The sequence below is a fragment of the Humulus lupulus genome, chromosome 1 (genome assembly GCF_963169125.1).
Source record: "Humulus lupulus chromosome 1, drHumLupu1.1, whole genome shotgun sequence".
Lineage (NCBI taxonomy): Eukaryota > Viridiplantae > Streptophyta > Magnoliopsida > Rosales > Cannabaceae > Humulus > Humulus lupulus.
The window spans coordinates 207,675,878-207,694,496 of NC_084793.1; the positions used below are offsets into that span (position 1 = coordinate 207,675,878).

The 18,619-nt window shown below is 35.7% G+C and overlaps 2 protein-coding genes across 2 annotated transcripts; both read left to right on the forward strand.

Moving 5' to 3' along the window:
* The first annotated feature begins 215 nt into the window (after positions 1-215).
* LOC133828134 (uncharacterized) lies at positions 216-1,949 on the forward strand. The gene has a single exon (XM_062258846.1). The coding sequence runs from the start codon at positions 216-218 to the stop codon at positions 1,947-1,949; it is 1,734 nt and encodes a 577-aa protein (XP_062114830.1).
* A 9,646-nt stretch (positions 1,950-11,595) lies between these two features.
* On the forward strand, positions 11,596-12,054 carry LOC133828150 (leucine-rich repeat extensin-like protein 3). The gene has a single exon (XM_062258847.1). The coding sequence runs from the start codon at positions 11,596-11,598 to the stop codon at positions 12,052-12,054; it is 459 nt and encodes a 152-aa protein (XP_062114831.1).
* The last annotated feature ends 6,565 nt before the right edge of the window (positions 12,055-18,619 follow it).

The following is an 18,619-nucleotide window of genomic DNA, read 5'->3' on the forward strand; positions in this document are numbered from 1 at the left end:
GATTGTTTCATTTTCTTGGTTAATTAAAACAATTTTTTTATAAAAAAGGGAAACCTCTTTTTGCCGTGGGTATTCATTTTGGGTAAGTAAGTTATTTAAAAAGGCATGTCATTACCCTATTTCCTCTCACCCACGACTTCAATCAATTATTTCTTCTCCTTCTCATTTTTTTTTTCTCATTCTCTTGTAAGTGCTTTCTGTTTTTCAGAGAAAAAATGGTGAGAACTCGTGGTGCCTCCTCCAAGAAGATCCCTGTTTCTCAATCTCGAAAGGTTCCATCTCCTTCACCTCCTCCATCTGTGTCAACGGCGCCTCTTTCTGTTCCAACAGCTCCCTCATCTGTTGGAAAGTCCTGCAAATCCAAGGCTCGCAAGAAGGTGTTTTCGCTCTCTCATGAACATCCTATGGTGTTTCCAGATATCTCTGCTAATATTGTTGCACCACCATCTAAAGTGGTGGTGCCCTCTCGAGCCAAGGACCATTCTCCTCTTCCGTTTGATTCGTCTTTGGAGGCTAGGGCAAAATCGAAATCTGTTTCCTCCTCTTCCAAAGCTGCTGCTGCTGGGTTGCTCAAATTGCCCTTGAAGCCGAGTCAGTCCAAGAAAAATTCTGTGACTCCCAAAAGGAAATTGGGGTTGGACGCGTCTCTTTCTCCTTTGTCTGCTGCCAAGAAAAAATTGAAGGCTCATCCCCCTTCATTGTCCTCCTCCGAATCTGATCCTGAGGAAGATAAGTCCGAATCTGCAGCAACTCATGATACCACATTGTCTGATGAAACGGTTCCTGACATTGCCGAATCAGAGGCTGAGTCTAATGAGCCAGAAAAAGAAGACACTATCCCCTCTGAACAGGAAGCCGAATCTGACTCAGACCACATTGCATCTCCTTTGCCATCCAAAGCTAAAGGGAAGAAACCTATTTCTGGTTCTACACCTTCACCAAAACATTCAGGTGTAAATTTCAAACCTTATTCTTCCATTTTCTGCTATAATGATAATGCACGTGATATGGTTCTATATGCTCAAAGAAAATTTATCATTGAAAGAAATTATGTCTTGAGTGATCATCGTCCTTTTGGTGTGCTAACAATGCTTCAAGATCGACAATGGACAGGTTCTTTGGTTAAATTTTCTGGTTTTGTGGATAGAATAGTCAAGGAATTCTATGCCAATATTACTAATGAAATTATTGAACCTTCATCTCCTCTGTATAATAAAGTGTTTGTTAGGGGCCATTGGTTCTCTTTTTCTCCTCAAGACATTGCTCTTGCTTTGCACCTTCCCCTTACTGTCGAGGATGATGTTGATGGTGCTTCTCTTGACAAGGACATGGTTATCACTGAGTTGGTAGGTCAAAAAATGGTATGGCCATCTAATACAGTCATCTCAGTCTCCAATCTCACCTACACTTATGCTGTCCTCCATAAGTTTGCAACAACAAATTGGAAGCCCACATCTCACACGGCCACTATCTCTTTTGATATGGCATCATTTTTGTACAAGGTGGGGACCGGTCTTGGTATAAATTTGGCTTCGGTTATTCATGATCAAATCATTGGGTTTCGCAAAGGTAACAGGAAAAACTTGAATCTTCCTTTTCCTCAAGTTATTTATAAAGTGTTGAGTATGCAGAAACAAGATCTCCAACGTGATCAAGAAGACTTGGTGGCCCCAACTACTGCTGCTTCCTACAAAGCCTCTGCCCCTCCTACTGAAGCCACTGCTGCTCCGTCCTCCAAGAAAGTCAAGCCCCAATCCCTGAAGATTTCTTCGGATGACATTCCTCATGCCTCCTCCTCTGTTGCCACAGATTCCGGACTTGTTGCAACCGAAATAGCTACTGTTCGAGCCTCTGTTGATTCTTTGACTGCTCGAGTGATGTCAATTGAAGGACTGCAACGTTCTGTGTTGGAGGCTGTTCAATCTCTGTCCAAAGATCCAGTTGTTTAGTTTTATTTTAGTTTTTGTCATTTAAACATTGATACTCTTTTTTGTTCTTTTGTTTTATGGTTCTTTGGCTTCTTTGAAAGACACAAAGGGGGAGAGTAGATTTCCAAAAACCTTAAACCTGTTTGTTTGTTGTTTTGTTTAACTCTGGACCTTCTTATTTTGAGGGGGAGTTAAGTCTAGTTTATTTACATGTTTGTTATAAGTTCATGCATGTTTGCAGGGGGAGTTCTTTCTCTTTACTTATCACTAACATTTGTGTTGCAGGTTTTTGAATTAATTTTGTCTATCAAATTGCCAAAGGGGGAGATTGTAAAATCCTTTATTGGCATTTTTGATAATAATGACAAAATTAATTAAAAGGGTATTTTCGAAATAAGTAGTTTCCTCTTTTATAATATTTTGTGGTGAATTTCGAAAATGGGTAGTTTCTTGTTTTGTTGAAATATGTCTTTCTATATTCAGATTTTTATTTATGTGTTAATAAAATAAATATATATTTTTTCCTATAAAAGAATATCTTTTTCTTGAATTGGAAATTATTAGTATTTATTTTTATTTATCTGATTTGGTTACCCAGAAATCGTGTACAGCATGCAATAATAAATGATATATTGTTTCCTTATTTATTTAAGGAAACAAGGTTGAAAAACTGTCCAGGTTCAATGAATCTGTTTGAACAGATTGCCAGTCTGTTTGAACAGATTCTGACTTTCCTGTTTTGGAAGATTTTCCATTTATGGGCTGTTTGATTTCTGACTTGTTTTCCACGACCTAAAGGGATTCTAAAATGTATATAATCATCCTTAGGTCGTTGGTTTTTTATCATCTCTCTTGGCATATTATTTTCCAAATATTTTTCAAGTTTTAGAGAGATTTCTTGTTATGTGAAGAACTTGAGTCCAGCAAGTTCTTAGTGGTTTATTACAGTGTACTTCTGTATTGTTTTCTTTGTGTTAATTGTGTAGGTTGAACACACTTGGACTTTTTTCATCAAGCTATGGGAGAAGTCTTTTTCGTGAGTCACTTCTCGGGAGGAAAAGTGCAAGAGTTATGATTTGAAGGGAGTTCAAGATCTTAGCACTTCAGAAATTTGATTAGAAGTTTAGATTACAACAGTTGCGACAAATTCAAGAGGGAGTCTTTATTTGTATAAGTCAATTTGGTTTTGTAATCATTTAGATATTCTTCTAATAAATTTCATTCTCAGGGCGTGGCCTCGTGGACTAGTGGCAATCTGCAAAGATTGCTGATACCACGTAAAAATTCGTGTGTTCTTTGCTTTATGTTCGTTTTTATCTTCTGGTCACAAACTGTTTAAACATATCTGGTTTCTGTTCAAACAGTTTTGGTTTCTGTTTAAACATTTCTGTAACAGTTTAACAATTAATTATTTAATCTAAATAATTAAGTTGGTAATCATAAAAAACGGAATTTCAAATTCTCTTATGAAATGATGACGAATATCAATATGTTTAGTACGAGAATGCTGCACAGGATTTTTTAAAATATTAATTGCACTTGTATTATCACAAAAAATAGTTAAAATGTCAATATCAAACCCATAATCCATCATCATTTTCTTCATCCACAACAGTTGAGCACAACAACTTCCTGCTGCAATGTATTCGGCCTCAGCTGTTGAAAGAGAAACAGAATTCTGTTTCTTGCTGTGCCAAGGGACTAGACTATTTCCCAAGTAGAAACATCCTCCACTAGTGCTTTTTCTGTCATCAGTGTTACCTGCCTAATCAGCATCACTAAAACACACTAGATTAGGGTTAGTTTCTTTTGAATACCAAATACCATAATCAACAGTCCCATGAACATATTGAATGATTCTTTTGACAGCTGCAACATGAGACTCCATGGGATTGCCTTGGTACCTGGCACACACACCAGCACTATAACTCAAATCAGGTCTTCTAGTAGTGAGATAAAGAAGACTACCAATCATGCTCCTATACAGTGTAGGATCAACTTTGACACCATTTTCATCTTTGGATAGCTTCACAGACGTTCCCATCGGTGTTTTGGCAATCTTTGAACTTTCAAGACCAAACTTTTTCACCAAGTTCTTAGCATATTTTCTTTGAGAAACAAATGTGCCTTCATCTAACTGCTTGACTTGCAAACCTAAGAAATAGGTCAATTCTCCCACCATGCTCATTTCAAATTCCTCTTTCATTTGTTTCACAAATACCTGCACCTCATTGTCAGAAGTAGAACCAAACACAATATCATCAACATAAATTTGAGCAATAATTATGTTAGATTTAATATTTTTGATAAATAAATTTTTATCTACTCCACCCCTTTTGTATCCATGAGAAACAAAAAATTGAGTGAGTCTCTCATACCAAGCCTGAGGGGCTTGCTTCAAACCATAAATAGCTTTCTCCAATTTGTAAACATGATCAGGTGCATGGGGATCTTCAAACCCTTTAGGTTGTTCAACATATACCTCTTCATTCAAGATCCCATTGAGAAATGCGGATTTGACATCCATTTGGAACAACCTGAAACCAATCAAGCAATCAATAGAAAATAATAATCTAATTGATTCAAGTCTTGCAACAGGTGCAAATGTTTCATCAAAGTCTATTCCTTCCACTTGTGTGTACCCTTGTGCCACTAATCTTGCTTTATTTCACACAATTGTACCAAATTCATCAGATTTATTCTTGAAAATACATTTTGTGCCAATAATATTGGTATGCAACGGTCTTGGCACAAGGATCCACACTTTGTTTCTAAAAAATTGTTCCAATTCTTTCTGCATATCTTTAATCCAATTTTCATCAGTTAAAGATTCTTTCACATTTTTAGGCTCAATTAAAAATAAGAAACAAACAAATTGAACAACATTACTAAACCTTCTTCTTATTACCATACTGTCTTTTGGATTTGCAAGTATTAAATCTGCTGGATGATTTAATTTAACTCTAGTTGATGGATCCTTTTGGACTTCATCCAAAATAATATCTGGAAATTTCTTTTCTATCTGTCCAGAATCGGTTTCATCAGATTTGTGATCCGTTGGGACAGATGGACCAGACGTTGCAACAGTAGTATCACTGACACAAGCTTCTTCTTGTTTTTCAGTAGGTTCATCAATAAACCTGTCAATTTCTTCCTCAGTAGAAAACTCAAAAAAATCCCTGGCATCATCAATAACAACGTTAGCCGACTCCATTACAGTTTGGGTTCTCATGTTATACACACGATAAGCCCTACTGTTAGTGGAGTATCCAATAAAAACACATTCATCACTCTTAGCATCAAATTTACCAAGATTTTCTCTATCTCTCAAAATGTAACAAACACATCCAAAAACATGAAAGTAAGCCACACTTGGTTTCTTACCTTTCCAAATTTCATAAGATGTTTTAGATGTACCTCGACGGAAAAAAACACGATTTATGATATAGCAAGCAGTGTTCATTGCTTCTGCCCATAACCGTTTGGTCAATTTTTTCCTATTTAGCATCACTCTAGCCATTTCTTGAAGAGTGTGGTTTTTCCTTTCTACAACTCCATTCTATTGAGGAGTTTTGGGAGCTGAAAACTCACGAGAAATACCTGCAGACTTACAAAAATCATCATAGACAGAATTCTCAAACTCTTTACCATGATCACTTCTTATACGAATAATTTTTCCAATGTTGCAATCTTTTTCAACTTTTAATTTCAAGCAAAGAGTTTTAAATGCATCAAAAGTATCCGATTTTTCTTTCAAGAAATCCACCCAAGTATATCTAGAAAAATCATCTAGACAAACAAAAATATACCTTTTCCCATTTAAACTCTCAATTTGAATTGGACCCATAAGATCCATGTGAAGCAATTCTAAAACTTTCGAAGTGTTTACGTCAAAAACACTTTTATGTGTAATTTTTAATTGCTTACCAAGTTGACAACTCTTGCATTTACCATCAGATTTTTTACCTAGCTTAGGTAAACCACGAACAATCCCTGCATGTGAATTTTTTTTTCAAAGTTTTGAAATTTATGGGACCAAGTTTAGCATGCCACACATCAATGTTATTACTCACAATAGATTGACACATAATAGACGGCAGAAGAGTCTAGCAATTGTCATTAGATCTAAAACATTCACGAACATTCTCACCATCTTGTTTAAAACAAAACAATTCTCTTTATCAAAGTTAACAGTATAACCTTGATCACAAATTTGACTTATGCTAAGTAGACTAGCTTTAAGTCCTTCCACAAGTAACACTCTTTTGATTCTAGGCAACCCTTCAAAGTTAAGAGTACCCATTCCAAGAGCATTACCTTCAATTCCATTGTCAAAAGTAACAGATCCACAATGCATAGGTTTTATGTCTGTAAGAATAGACTTGTCACCTGTCATATGTCTTGAACAACCACTGTCAAAATACCAAAAATATGAAGAAACAGATCTATCATATTCAATAGTAAAACCAGCAAAACAATTATTCTTTTTTATCCATATTTTCTTTGATTGAACATTTTCCTTTTTTACTCTTTTGAAATTATCAAAATAATTGAATTTATCAAAATATTCATTTTTGGCAAAATTCATAAGAGTAAAACACTTAGGACGAATATGACCCTTCCTACCATAAAAATGACAGATTGGAATGAATTTTTCCAATTTTCCATTGGATTTTCCTGCTGACTGTGTCCATTCTATAGGAACAATCCGAGAACTGGATGCAACAGATTTAAGTGAAGATGACACAGGAACATCAGACGATAGCATCCCAGCTCAGATAAAGACAGTTTTCTTTGATTTTTGAGAACTTGAAGCACCAAGTCCCACATGACTTCTTTGACATGCATTCTATATTTTCTCAAAAACAATAGAACCGAGGTTAAGCATTCTAACATTTTTCTCAAGAGTATCCAAATCTTTAGACAACTTATTAATTTCAACATTTTTTGAATTTATTTCTTTTTCAAAATTTTCATTTAAGTCAGTAAGTTGTTTAATTTCAAAGGATAAATCTTTATTTTTGCTTACCAATGACCGATTCTCAGAACACACATTCACCCATGCACCATACATCTTTTTGTAAGATTCACTCAAAGACTCATCATTTAATTCAGATTCATCACTATCAGTATTTTCTTCATCTTTTGAAACATTATTCAAGCAAACAATTTTCTCATTTTCAGGTTTAGAAACAGGCAAAATAGAAGTGAGAGCGACATTACCTTCCTTATCTTCACTACTTTCAGAGTCATTATCACTCCAAGTAGCAATCATACATTTTTTGTTCTTTTTCAAGGTGTTTGCACATTCAGACTAGATGTGACCAAATCTCTCACATTCCCTGCACTGAATACCTTTTTTATTAGTTTGAAAAGGTTTAAGAGAAGAATGATTACCTTTTGACATCTTGCCATTGAACTTCTTATTTCCTATCTTATTCATATATTTTCGAAAATTCTTTGCAAGCATTGCCATTTCATTATCACCATCTTCATCATCTGACACTTCTTTTTCAATGCTTTTGAAAGCTATTGTTTTCTCTTTCTCTTTGGAAGTACTTGGCTTGTCTTTTTGACGAATCTTTTGATTTAACTCAAAGGTACGAAGTGACCCCATCAATTCTTCTACCTTCATAGTACTGAAGTTTTTTGCCTCTTCCATAGCAGTGAGCTTAACATTGAACCTGTCAGGAAGAACTCGAACGATTTTTCTAACAAGAACAGAATCATCAAGTTTCTCACCAAGTGCAAAATACTCATTAGAAATATCAGATAATCTCTCATCAAATTCAGATAGTGTTTCAAAATCAGACATCCTAAGGTCATCAAACCTAGTTTGTAACATAATAAATCTAGACCTTTTGACATCTACAGTTCCTTCAAATTGAGTTTGAAGAATTGTCAAAGCATCTTTAGCCGAGACACATGTGGAAACAAGTTTTATAAAACTTTCTCCAACACCATTAAATATGGCGTGAAGAGCTTTATTATTATAATTGGATAATTTTTCTTCTTCTGTATCCCAAATAAGTTCAGATTTTACAATTGTGCTTCCATCTTCACCTTTTTCAGTAGGAGGTGACCATCCAGAAAAAATTTCTCTCCATGCTTTCTCATCTTGAGCTTTTATGAAAGCTCTCATCCTAACTTTCCAATATGGATAGTTTGAGTCATTAAGCAATGGAGGTCGAGACACCGAACTACCTTCTGCAAAGAAAGAAATTTCACACAAAACAAATCAAACGGAAAATAACCACAAGATCTCACTAAGAGTTTAGTGAACCGATCTGATACCAATTGAAATTCTGTTTTTTATGATTACCAACTTAATTATTCAATTTAAATAATTAATTGCTGAACTGTTACAGAAATGTCTAAACAGACACGAAGACTGTTTGAATAGAAACGAGATATGTTTAAACAGTTTATCACCAGAAGATAAAAACGAACATAAGGTAAAGAACACACGAAATTATACGTGGTATCAGCAATCATTGCAGATTGCTACTAGTCCACGGGGCCACGCCCAGAGAAAGAAATTTATTAGAAGAATATCTAAACGATTACAAAACCAAATTGACTTATACAAATAAAGACTCCCTCTTGAATTTTTCGTAACTGTTGTAATCTAAACTCCTAATCTAATTTCTGAAGTGCTAAGATCTTGAACTCCCTTCAAATCATAATAACACTTGCACTTTTCCTCCCGAAAAGTGACTCACGAACAAGACTTCTCCCGAAGCTCGATGAACAATGTCCAAGTGTGTTCAACCTGCACAATTAACACAAAGAAAACAATACAGAAGTACACTGTAATAAACCACTAAGAACTTGCTGGACTCAAGTTCTTCACATAAAAAAGTCTCTCTAAAACTTGAAAATATATGGAAAATAATACACCAAAAGAGATAATAAAAAACCAACGACCTAAGGATGATTATATACCCTTGAGAATCCCTTTAGGTCGTGGAAAACAAATCAGAAACCAATCAGCCAATAAATGGAAAATCTTCCCAAAAAGGTAAGTTAGAATCTGTTCAAACAGACTGGCAATCCGTTCAAATAGATTCATTGAACTTGGACAGTTTTTAAACCAAGTTTCCTTAAATAAATAAGGAAACGATATATATATATATATATTATCTCTGCAAGCTGTACACGGTTTCTGGACAACCAAATCAGATCAAGAAATAAATACCAATAATTTCCATATATACAAAAGTTTAAGACAAGATAATAATTTTTTATAGGAAATTATATATTTATTCAATTAACAAATATAGAATAATCTGATTTTAGAAAACATTTCACAACAAAACAGGAAACGACCCATTTCGAAAAATCTTCTTTAATTAATTTTGTCAATTTTGTCAAATATGCGAATAAATGATTTTACAACACCGATGTTTTAAAAAAAAGTAGATGTGTTGTAGTCGTTTTCTATAATTATAAGTTATACATATTTTGGTTCCTTTTTTAAAAAATAATAATAAAAAGAATTGAAACAAAATTGAATACAGAGAAGTCCTTAATATATCGTTTCAAACCGTGGTTTAATTAGTCGAAGCTCTTGTTAGCATTGACAGCCACGGTGGCCTTTATAACTGACTATGAATATACGTGTAGTTTTAAGCGCTAGAGTGAACGTGGTGATGTTTAATTCGATTACTTATATGCATATAGGCCAGTCATATCGTGCTATACATACATGGATTTAATACCCTAGAAGTCCATGACCTACTTCCTCGTGAGGAATTTAAGGGGACCAAGGTCAATTATTGTTGAGTTGTGTTGTTGAGTTTCATAAAAGAAATTGAAGACTACATTTACAAGTAATAATAAAGAAAGAGAAAGAAAAAGAAAAATTAGGTTGCTAGAAGTACATTTGCTTTGCTGGCTTGCTAGCTACCTATATTTATACTAGGTTATTTATGATCTTTGTCACCCAATGAGCAATACATTATCATGCTTATGATTTGTTCGAGCCCTTAAAAATTATCTTCAAACTATTCACAACATTGTAAAATGAAATTTTTCTTAAATTCTACCATATGTAGCTAATAGATTGCTGACTTGCATTATTACATCAGCACTATGTGTATAATTTTAAATAAAAAATATTTTAAAATTAAAAATATATATTTCTTATAAATATTAAAATTTAAAAATTTTATTTAATTAATCTTTTAAGAATTTATTTTAAAAATAATTAATCTGTTAAGAATTTAAAAGAAAAAAACATTTGTTTTCAGTTTTTGAATTATTTTATAAGAAATATATATTTTTTTAATTTTAAATTATACACATGGTACTCACGTGACAATAACAAGTTAACAATCCATTGGTTCCATAAGATAAAACTTAACAGAAGTCTCACTTTATAACATTGTGAATAATTTGGAGATAATTTTTAACGAATGGAAAAAATTAGAGAAATTTATATTCCTTATTGTTTTTTATAATTTAATTACAAAAATTACCTACAAAATTTTATTTACAAAAATACATTCTAACGTCATGAAAAAATACCAGATTCTAAAAGTAATTTACCTGAATTTGAAACTTTCGCGAAATCCCGTTTTTCTGGGTTTTAAAAAGTAATATTTTGGTTACTTAAAATGTTAATAAGTTACCAATTAGTTACTTTTTTCATTAAATTTTTTATTTTTATAGCATATTATTTTATATACATTTTGGTTACCTCCAATACTTTTTTTTAAAAAACCTTTTTATCTTAAAACACCCATTAGTCATTTTGAAATTATATTATGGCATGTCTTATTACTTAAGATACTTTTAGTATACTATACAATATTTTTTTTATATTCTATTTAAAAGTTACCAAATAATTTCCTAAAAAATCTATTTTAAAAAATTTACTTTGAATATTTTTAAATAAATTTAAGTTGTTTATAATATAATATAGTATCTTTTAAATGTAAAATAAGAATACAAATTTTAGTATATTAATTGATCAAGTTTAAAATTTAGTTACTTTTTGGTAAACATAATATAAAAAAGAAACTAAAATGTTGCTTTTTATTCTGGTCATCTTCTCCGGCGATGGCCAAAAAATATATGTTTCCTACATATCAAAATGATCATCTTGAAGAGTAGATCGCGATGGTACCACCTTTGAGTCCAACCGACTAGCGGTGTGGCCAGAAAAGATTTTTGAAATTAAAGATAAGAGAGAATATAAGAAATTAATAAAAAAAAAAGAGTATAGTGGAGAGAGAGGCCCCAAAAAAAACATAAAGAAAAAAATGCGGTATAAAAAACGGTAAAAAAAATAACTAATTGATAACTTATTAATATTTTAAGTAATTAAAATGTTACATTTTTAAACCCAGAAAACAGAAAAACTGAGATTTCAGAAAAATTTCAAATTCATGTATATTATTTTTAGAATCCGATATTTTTTTGATGATGTAGCAAGATAGTTTTTGTAAATAAAATTTTGTAGGTGATTTTTGTAATTATTTTTTATTATAGGTATATAATTGTAAAGATCCCAAAATTAGGAGCAGACTAATGTATATTGTTTATAGTTTGGGGGGAAAATCCTAAATAACATTTATGCTACACTTAAAACATAGTTGAATCATGGATAAGAATCTAGCTTTGAGAGGTATTCGACTCATTGTTAATCAAATAAAGAAAGAGAATGGGAAAAGTGAAAAGAACCTTCATGGCAGACGATAATTTCTCCATAATTACTACCGATCTTGCACTGCTATTAGTGCTAGTCGCTATTGTTTCTCTTAGTTTGTTTCCGGAAGCAATTGCAGAACACCAACGTACGCTATCTTCGTTGCGCTGGCGCCGCCGCCGAACACCACCGCCCCCGCCCCCGCCACTCTCTGGAGCTTCGAGAGGGTTTCATTTACCACCTTTCCGAAGCAGAACTATATTACGACCACCACCACCTCCATTACCACCTCAACTGAAGTCACCTAACATTTCACCGCCGCCGCCACCATTTCCACCACCACAACCACCGCCACCTCCTCCACCACCACCACAAATGCCAGCACCTCCCCCACCACAACAACTGACGCCACCTCCACCGCCACCACAACTGCCATCATCTCCACCGCCACCACAACTGCCATCTATGGCGTAGTACTCTCCAAGAAGGTGAGAGAAATACTGATTAGAAAGCCTAAAATAATATTTTTTGATGTATAAAATCATGAAGGAAAAACAGTTACGTATAATTAAGATCCATCGAATGGTTTCTCTTATTTGGGTACGTAGTGCACCCATATGGAAACTTATACGTATAAATGTATATGTAATTTCTTAGTTTTAGTGGTTTTATTGAGTTGATACTTCTATAAAACCGGGTTTTTACATAATATCTGAACCGAGTCATTTATATAATTTAACCACTTAAGAAAAGTTGATGATTTTCTAAAAAAATTAATTTCACCAATAAATGTTTTATTTAAGGATTTTATAGGTAGTTGTATATAGTTATTATACGTCTAAGACCTACTGTATATAGAGAAAAATCGTGAAATTGATGAAGGCAATGCAGTTTTAACATATTTCTACAGTCTTTCTACACGGCACATTTTATTTAATTTTTTATAATATCATTTTGGCTCCTCTTTAGCTTTATGTGATTTGTACTTTTTTATTTGAAAAATACTTTTTTTTGCATATATTTTCTAAAAAAGTAAAAAAAAATAGTGTCTTGAATTAATTAAAATAATTTTAAATATGACTAAAATACTTTTTAGTTTTATTAAATATTGAACATTAAATTATATTTAAAATAACTTTATATATTAAAAAAATAATAATTAACTAAAACATCAAAGACAGTGTTAATAAACATGACAGAAAATAGGGGGAGAACATTTAGCCCGAAGACTGATAAAACTCAATCGATCCAAACCCGTAAAATCCGAAATTTCGGAAACCCATTCAAATTCGGGTGAAATCTGACTCGTCCGACTAAAAATTGGGTTCGAATTCGAGTTTGAATTTTTCTAAAATTTGAATTTGGGTTTAAACTTGGAACACGAATACATACAATTATATATTAATAACGAAAACACTCACATATATATTAACCCATTTTGCTAACCCTACCATCATTTTCTTTTCCTCTCAGCCGTTATCATCTTCTCTTCCCTCTCCCTCATTGTTCTCCTCTCCTTTCTTCCTTGAGTCTTCTTCTAACTAATCTCCTTCAAGCACTACAGGAAAACAGGTCTACAGTGACGACAGAAGTCATCGACGTAGGAGTAACGTCCTCCTAATTTAGGACCGTTACACTGTGTACTTTAAATAGTGACAGACTTGCTAATCAAGTCCCTTGGTTATAAACGTGTAACTAAGTTTAGTAACAAGGGCTAGGGTTAAAATTTTTGGTCAAAAGAAACGTTGACTTTTCATTTAATAAGTTTAGTACATACACGGGATCCCAAAATAATATAAATAAATGTTTAAAGGGTTATATACAAGTCAAAAGTTGCAACAAGCCGACCAAAGTGGAAAAATAAGAGATACAACCCTAGTTCCTCCAAGATAACCCTGGTCGTGGTGGTCGAGCAGCCACATATGTACATGCCACCACCGAAGCTATCAAACTCATGAGCCAAGGCTCAACTTTCCTTTTCCCTTACTTGCACCACATAACATCCGTGAGCCAAGGCTCAGCAAGAAAAACTTAGATATGTGCATGAACAGTAAATACAGATTTCCATATGCATATCTAGCATGCCTAGCAATAATAACCTATTCATACATGCGTACAATTACAAAAAAATGATCATAGGATCATTCTGGGGCCCGCTGTCCAGAATATATGAACATAGAGTCAGTCCAAGGCCTTTTTCCCTAGCTCTAAGTAACTAGCCATAGAGCTAGCCAAGTGCTTTGTTTTCCAACGACCATAGGGTCGACCAACATAATAGTACGTCCTTGATTAGGCCTAAGCCTCTCGACAAGTGCACAACACGCTATTGTAGCCCTTGACTAGAAGTCAAGGCCTTAACCAGATATTCAGATAACCAAACAAAGAGATACAGATACTGATAAGCATACTTCAGACAATACAAATATGCATACATATTAATCATATATTTCACCCAATTAAATACATACATAATAATAACCATGTTCCTTAACGGGGTCGAGCGCTAATTACGTAGAAAATGCAAATAATCATTAAACAATTATCCAGACACAGAGCACTCAAGCATGCTTAATCAATGAGCACAAACATAACCTTAATCATGTTCACTCTTAGGGGCCCAAGCCTTATTCATAGTTACATTCAACAACCGGGCCAAGCCCTAATAACATATATCATGTATTGGGAGCAGTTTTCTTACATTAGGTCTGAGTGCAATGTATAATAAGAACGACCTTCAGGCACGATCCTAGTTCCGAGCCCTTAGCGATAACCTAGTCATAACCATAATATAGAATCTCGACAATAACAAGCAAATAAAGGCTTTCAGACTGATTTCTAGCCTCTGGGATGTTGAATTCTACTAAATCGGGTAGTAGAATCATTCCCGAGCCCTTAGGTTTGAGTTCTTATCACTCAAAACCTAAATTGGCCATTTCTGTCTATGCGTGTCGAAGTGCCCCATAGTGGGTCGTGGCGCGCCTCAAATCAGAGGCTCCCCCTGCCCAAAAACCCAGGGACATGCACCCGACTCAGCTCTTAGGATCGCAGCACGCCTACGTGAAACAGAACAACCCAGGACCCTAGGTTCATGCAGGTCGCAGCTCCCCAAGACAGGGTCACGACGAACCCTACGAACCAACATTTTCCAACTTTCTCCTCAGCCAAATCCTACCAAAACCATCCAAATAATTCCTAAAAGCATAATTGAGTCCCCAGAACAGAATCAATATATTCCCAGCAACAAAACCCAACCTTAAGTTCACCCTGAACCCCCACAAAACTCCAATTCAATCCCTTGAGCCACAAGCTCAAGAACACTTAAAACTAAAAACATAAATGAATCAAAATAGGGATTAGAGTTACCCCAGTTGTGATTTCTACCCTTCTAGCTGTAGCAAACCCAACCCTAGCTCAAGCCTTCAATTTCCCAAGATTTTTATGCCTTTAATTCCCTTAAGTTCCTCAAAAATTCACCAACAAGATGAGAGAGAGAGAACAACGAGTAAGAGAGAGAGAGAAATAGCTGCTGAAAGTATTTTGTATGTGTTTTGTGTGGTTTACATAAGGTTCAAGTAACCTTAAGCAAATCCCAAGGCTAGGGGTACCCAAAAACGTCCCCAAGGGTAAAATGGTCAGAATCCCCAAAATTCCCTCCTAATCTCACTAACTCCGAATATATCCTCAAATATTTATTCTCATTACTTGATATCTTGGTAATATACTAGATACCCAAAAAACTCCTTGACTCATCCCAAGTCCGGTATTAGGTCCCGTTGTGACTTTCCTGCTAACTTGCTCCCTAGGATCGCCTCGTGCCGAGTAACCAAAATATATCCACATAGTAATGTGGTCTCAAAAATATATCACATATATTCAAAATATACTCATAACAATACAAATTAAGAATATTACCCTTCTAATAGGAAATGAGCCCACATGCATATTTAATACACCTAAATATGCATATCTAGTCATATTATAATATAACTCATGTAATCATATAATGATACACACACATATATATATATATATCACATAAACACATATTTCATAATTACATCACATATACTCAAAAAAAATTCCACAATTTGCCATCCTGGCCCCCTAATCAAGGCCCTAAACCTTACTAGGTAATTTGAGATGTTACTGTAGGTCTACAACGATGACATGTCATCGCCAAAATGACGTCGTTGTAGGTCTGTATGTGTAGCGACCTACAATGACGAGAAATTTCAGTCGTTGCACTAGGGTTTTACTACAGCGACGACATGTCGGTCGCAATAGGAAATTCGTTTCTTTAGTTGGACTGGGATTTTGCGATGACATCTCCTCACTGTAGGTGGTTGCAAAATTTGAAAATTTGAATTTCAAACACTCCTACAGCGACCACACGTCGTCACTGTAGGTTTGTGGACCGCCAACATCTACAACGACGATATGTCATCGTTGTGGAGTGGCTGGATTTATATACCTGTAGCAACAACATGGCGTCACCGTAGGGTCACGAAATCTCATATTTTCGTGTTCAGTGAGCACCCTACTGCGATGACATGTCGTCGTTGTAGGTATAATTTTTTTAAAAAACAATTTATTAATTATATTAATGAAAATTTATTTAATAAAATATTAAATATTAATTAAATAAATAAAACCAATTTATTTAATTAAATAATAAAACTAATTTAAAATTAGTATTGTTGACGTGGTTCTTCGTCAACAAGTAATTATACGAATAAGTGGGATGGATTAGTGCTAATTGGTGAACCGTAATATGAAAATAACTATATTTTAGACTGGAGAAACTAATATCATGGGAAGATGATAAATCCTTTCTTTTTAGGTGGTTCGAAGGTAAAAATCCCTCTAGTCCACTAGACGATATTATTGATATCTCTTGACTATTTCTTACAGGGTGTTTCTTTACAAAGATATGCCAACCCCCTTGCACTACCCAGGGTCTTGGTATGTATAGGAAGAAGATATCTGGATTGGAAATGGGGTCATCACGTGATCTCTTTATCCTTCATGTCATCTCTATGACACTGATGATTAATTCCTAAACTTTGCAGTTAAGTGTGGTCTAATTAATAGGTAAGGCGGGATAATGGGCTGTATGGCCCAAACCAGGTGTGGGATGCCTGAACACGCACGTTTAAATTGCGTGTCCGAGAATTCAGGAATAGAATAGACATGTGATGTCTGATATATGCACGCTTATATTGCATGGTTGACTTTACAAGGGTTCGGATGTTAGATCTCTGTTGCATCACGAGCTTAGTGTGGCGCCAGCTCGTGACACTCATACTTCTGCTACACGATGCCTCCATGTAGCAGTTAACTCTCTAATTAGCTCGGGCTTGACAGAAGGAGGCTCATAACACACAGCTCCGGGTGGACGATCTACACGTGTCAGATCGAATTAGCCCTTTTCTAGCTCGCGAATATGTGTGGATATTTAGGGCATACATTTTCCCCCCAAGTCCCTGCTCGTGACCCATGATGTCATCTGTGGTCTTCACAGCGGGGGCTTTTAAGTATCCCTTTCGACTCTTCATGTCCCGCCCACTGCGTGGGCATCAGACACGTGGAGCACCATGGTTGGCGACTGTTCGGTTTCCTAGAATTGCATTAAATGGCCTAGCCTGCTTTCTACCGTTGTTTTGCCTCTCGAGTTATGACCCTCATATCTCGCATTAATTTGATCGAAAAGTCCTCGTTCCTTTATGTCTCTTACGTATATATAAGGTTGGCCATCTTCCGTATTAGCCACCCTTCATTTGAAAAAAATTCCTCATTTTCTCTCCTTTTTAATCTCAGAAGTTTCTCTTCTTCCGGTTATCATCCCAGAGATCCCTACGCTCTCGCCATTAGAGTTTCTGCACCAGTCCAGCTTTAAAGACTCCACCAGGACTCCGATTCCTACGCTCTTTGTGACTTCCACACAGAAAATACACTGTAAGTCCTCTGCCTATTGCATGTTTTGATCTTTTCGTTTTTCTGTTAGGTAAACCTCCTTCTTAGTCGCACACTGTAGGTTGTTTTTGGCTTGTTTTTGGTGCATAGGTTTTGATCCTAGGTATATTGACTACATGAGAACATGTCTAGGAACGTGATGTTTAGGACAAGATAAATTATGGGTAATTTTTATGGGAAGCTTTAGGGAATGCCTATTTGGAAAGGGGAAGGTGAGAGGTTTCTAGGGTGCAAAACTGGGTAGCTTAGAGGTCACGCCTCCTAGGCGGTTTTTCTTTTTAAAACTTTCCCTCAAAGGAAAGCATTATCCTGACCCTCCTGACACACAGATCCCGAGCAATCGGGGATCCGTTGGAAACGTGGGCGCGTGACCATGGCAACGCGTGGCTTCACACATCGCGGGCTGAGATTACCTCAACCCGTGTACAAAAATCACTTCTCGCGCGATATTCCCTTTTCTATTTTTAGGTCGCCTATTTAAAATTTTCTTCATTCTTGTTCGTTAGGCGACCAGATGGGACCCAGGAAGAACGTACCCAAGAAGAGCACAGCTGGCTCGTCATCCCAGCAGGCCACCAAGGGGAAAAGGATTGCTGTGGATTCTCCCATCCCCCACTTCGGTCCCACAGTGGAGAAAGAGGTCGAGGTGGGACCTGATGCTTTCTTCGAGGTAGAGAGGATTGTCTCGAAGATTACAACCCAAGGGAGGGTCAACAAGATCTTGCTGTCCCATAACATCGAAATCGGGATAGGCGCTCTTGTTGCCCGACCTCCCCTCGAGGGTGAGAGGAGCTGCACGCCCCTTGACGAGGAGTTCGCGGCTTGGAGCGACGAACACCTCAAGGCTGGGGCCTTCCTACCTCTGGACCAGTACTTCGTGGATTTTCTGAATTACGTGAAGCTGACTCCCTTCCAACTGCCCCCTAACTCCTACCGCCTGCTAGCGGGGCTGAGGTACCTCTTCCTGAGGCACGAGTGGGAGGTCCCGACCCCAACAGACATCCTTTTCTTCTTCTACCTCAAAGCCAGCCCGGATCAATGGGGGCGAGGCGACGGGTTCTACTAC

Excerpts from the sequence above, each read along its gene's own strand:
- LOC133828134 (XM_062258846.1), top strand. The coding sequence starts at position 216 with ATGGTGAGAACTCGTGGTGCCTCCTCCAAGAAGATCCCTGTTTCTCAA.
- LOC133828150 (XM_062258847.1), top strand. The coding sequence starts at position 11,596 with ATGGGAAAAGTGAAAAGAACCTTCATGGCAGACGATAATTTCTCCATA.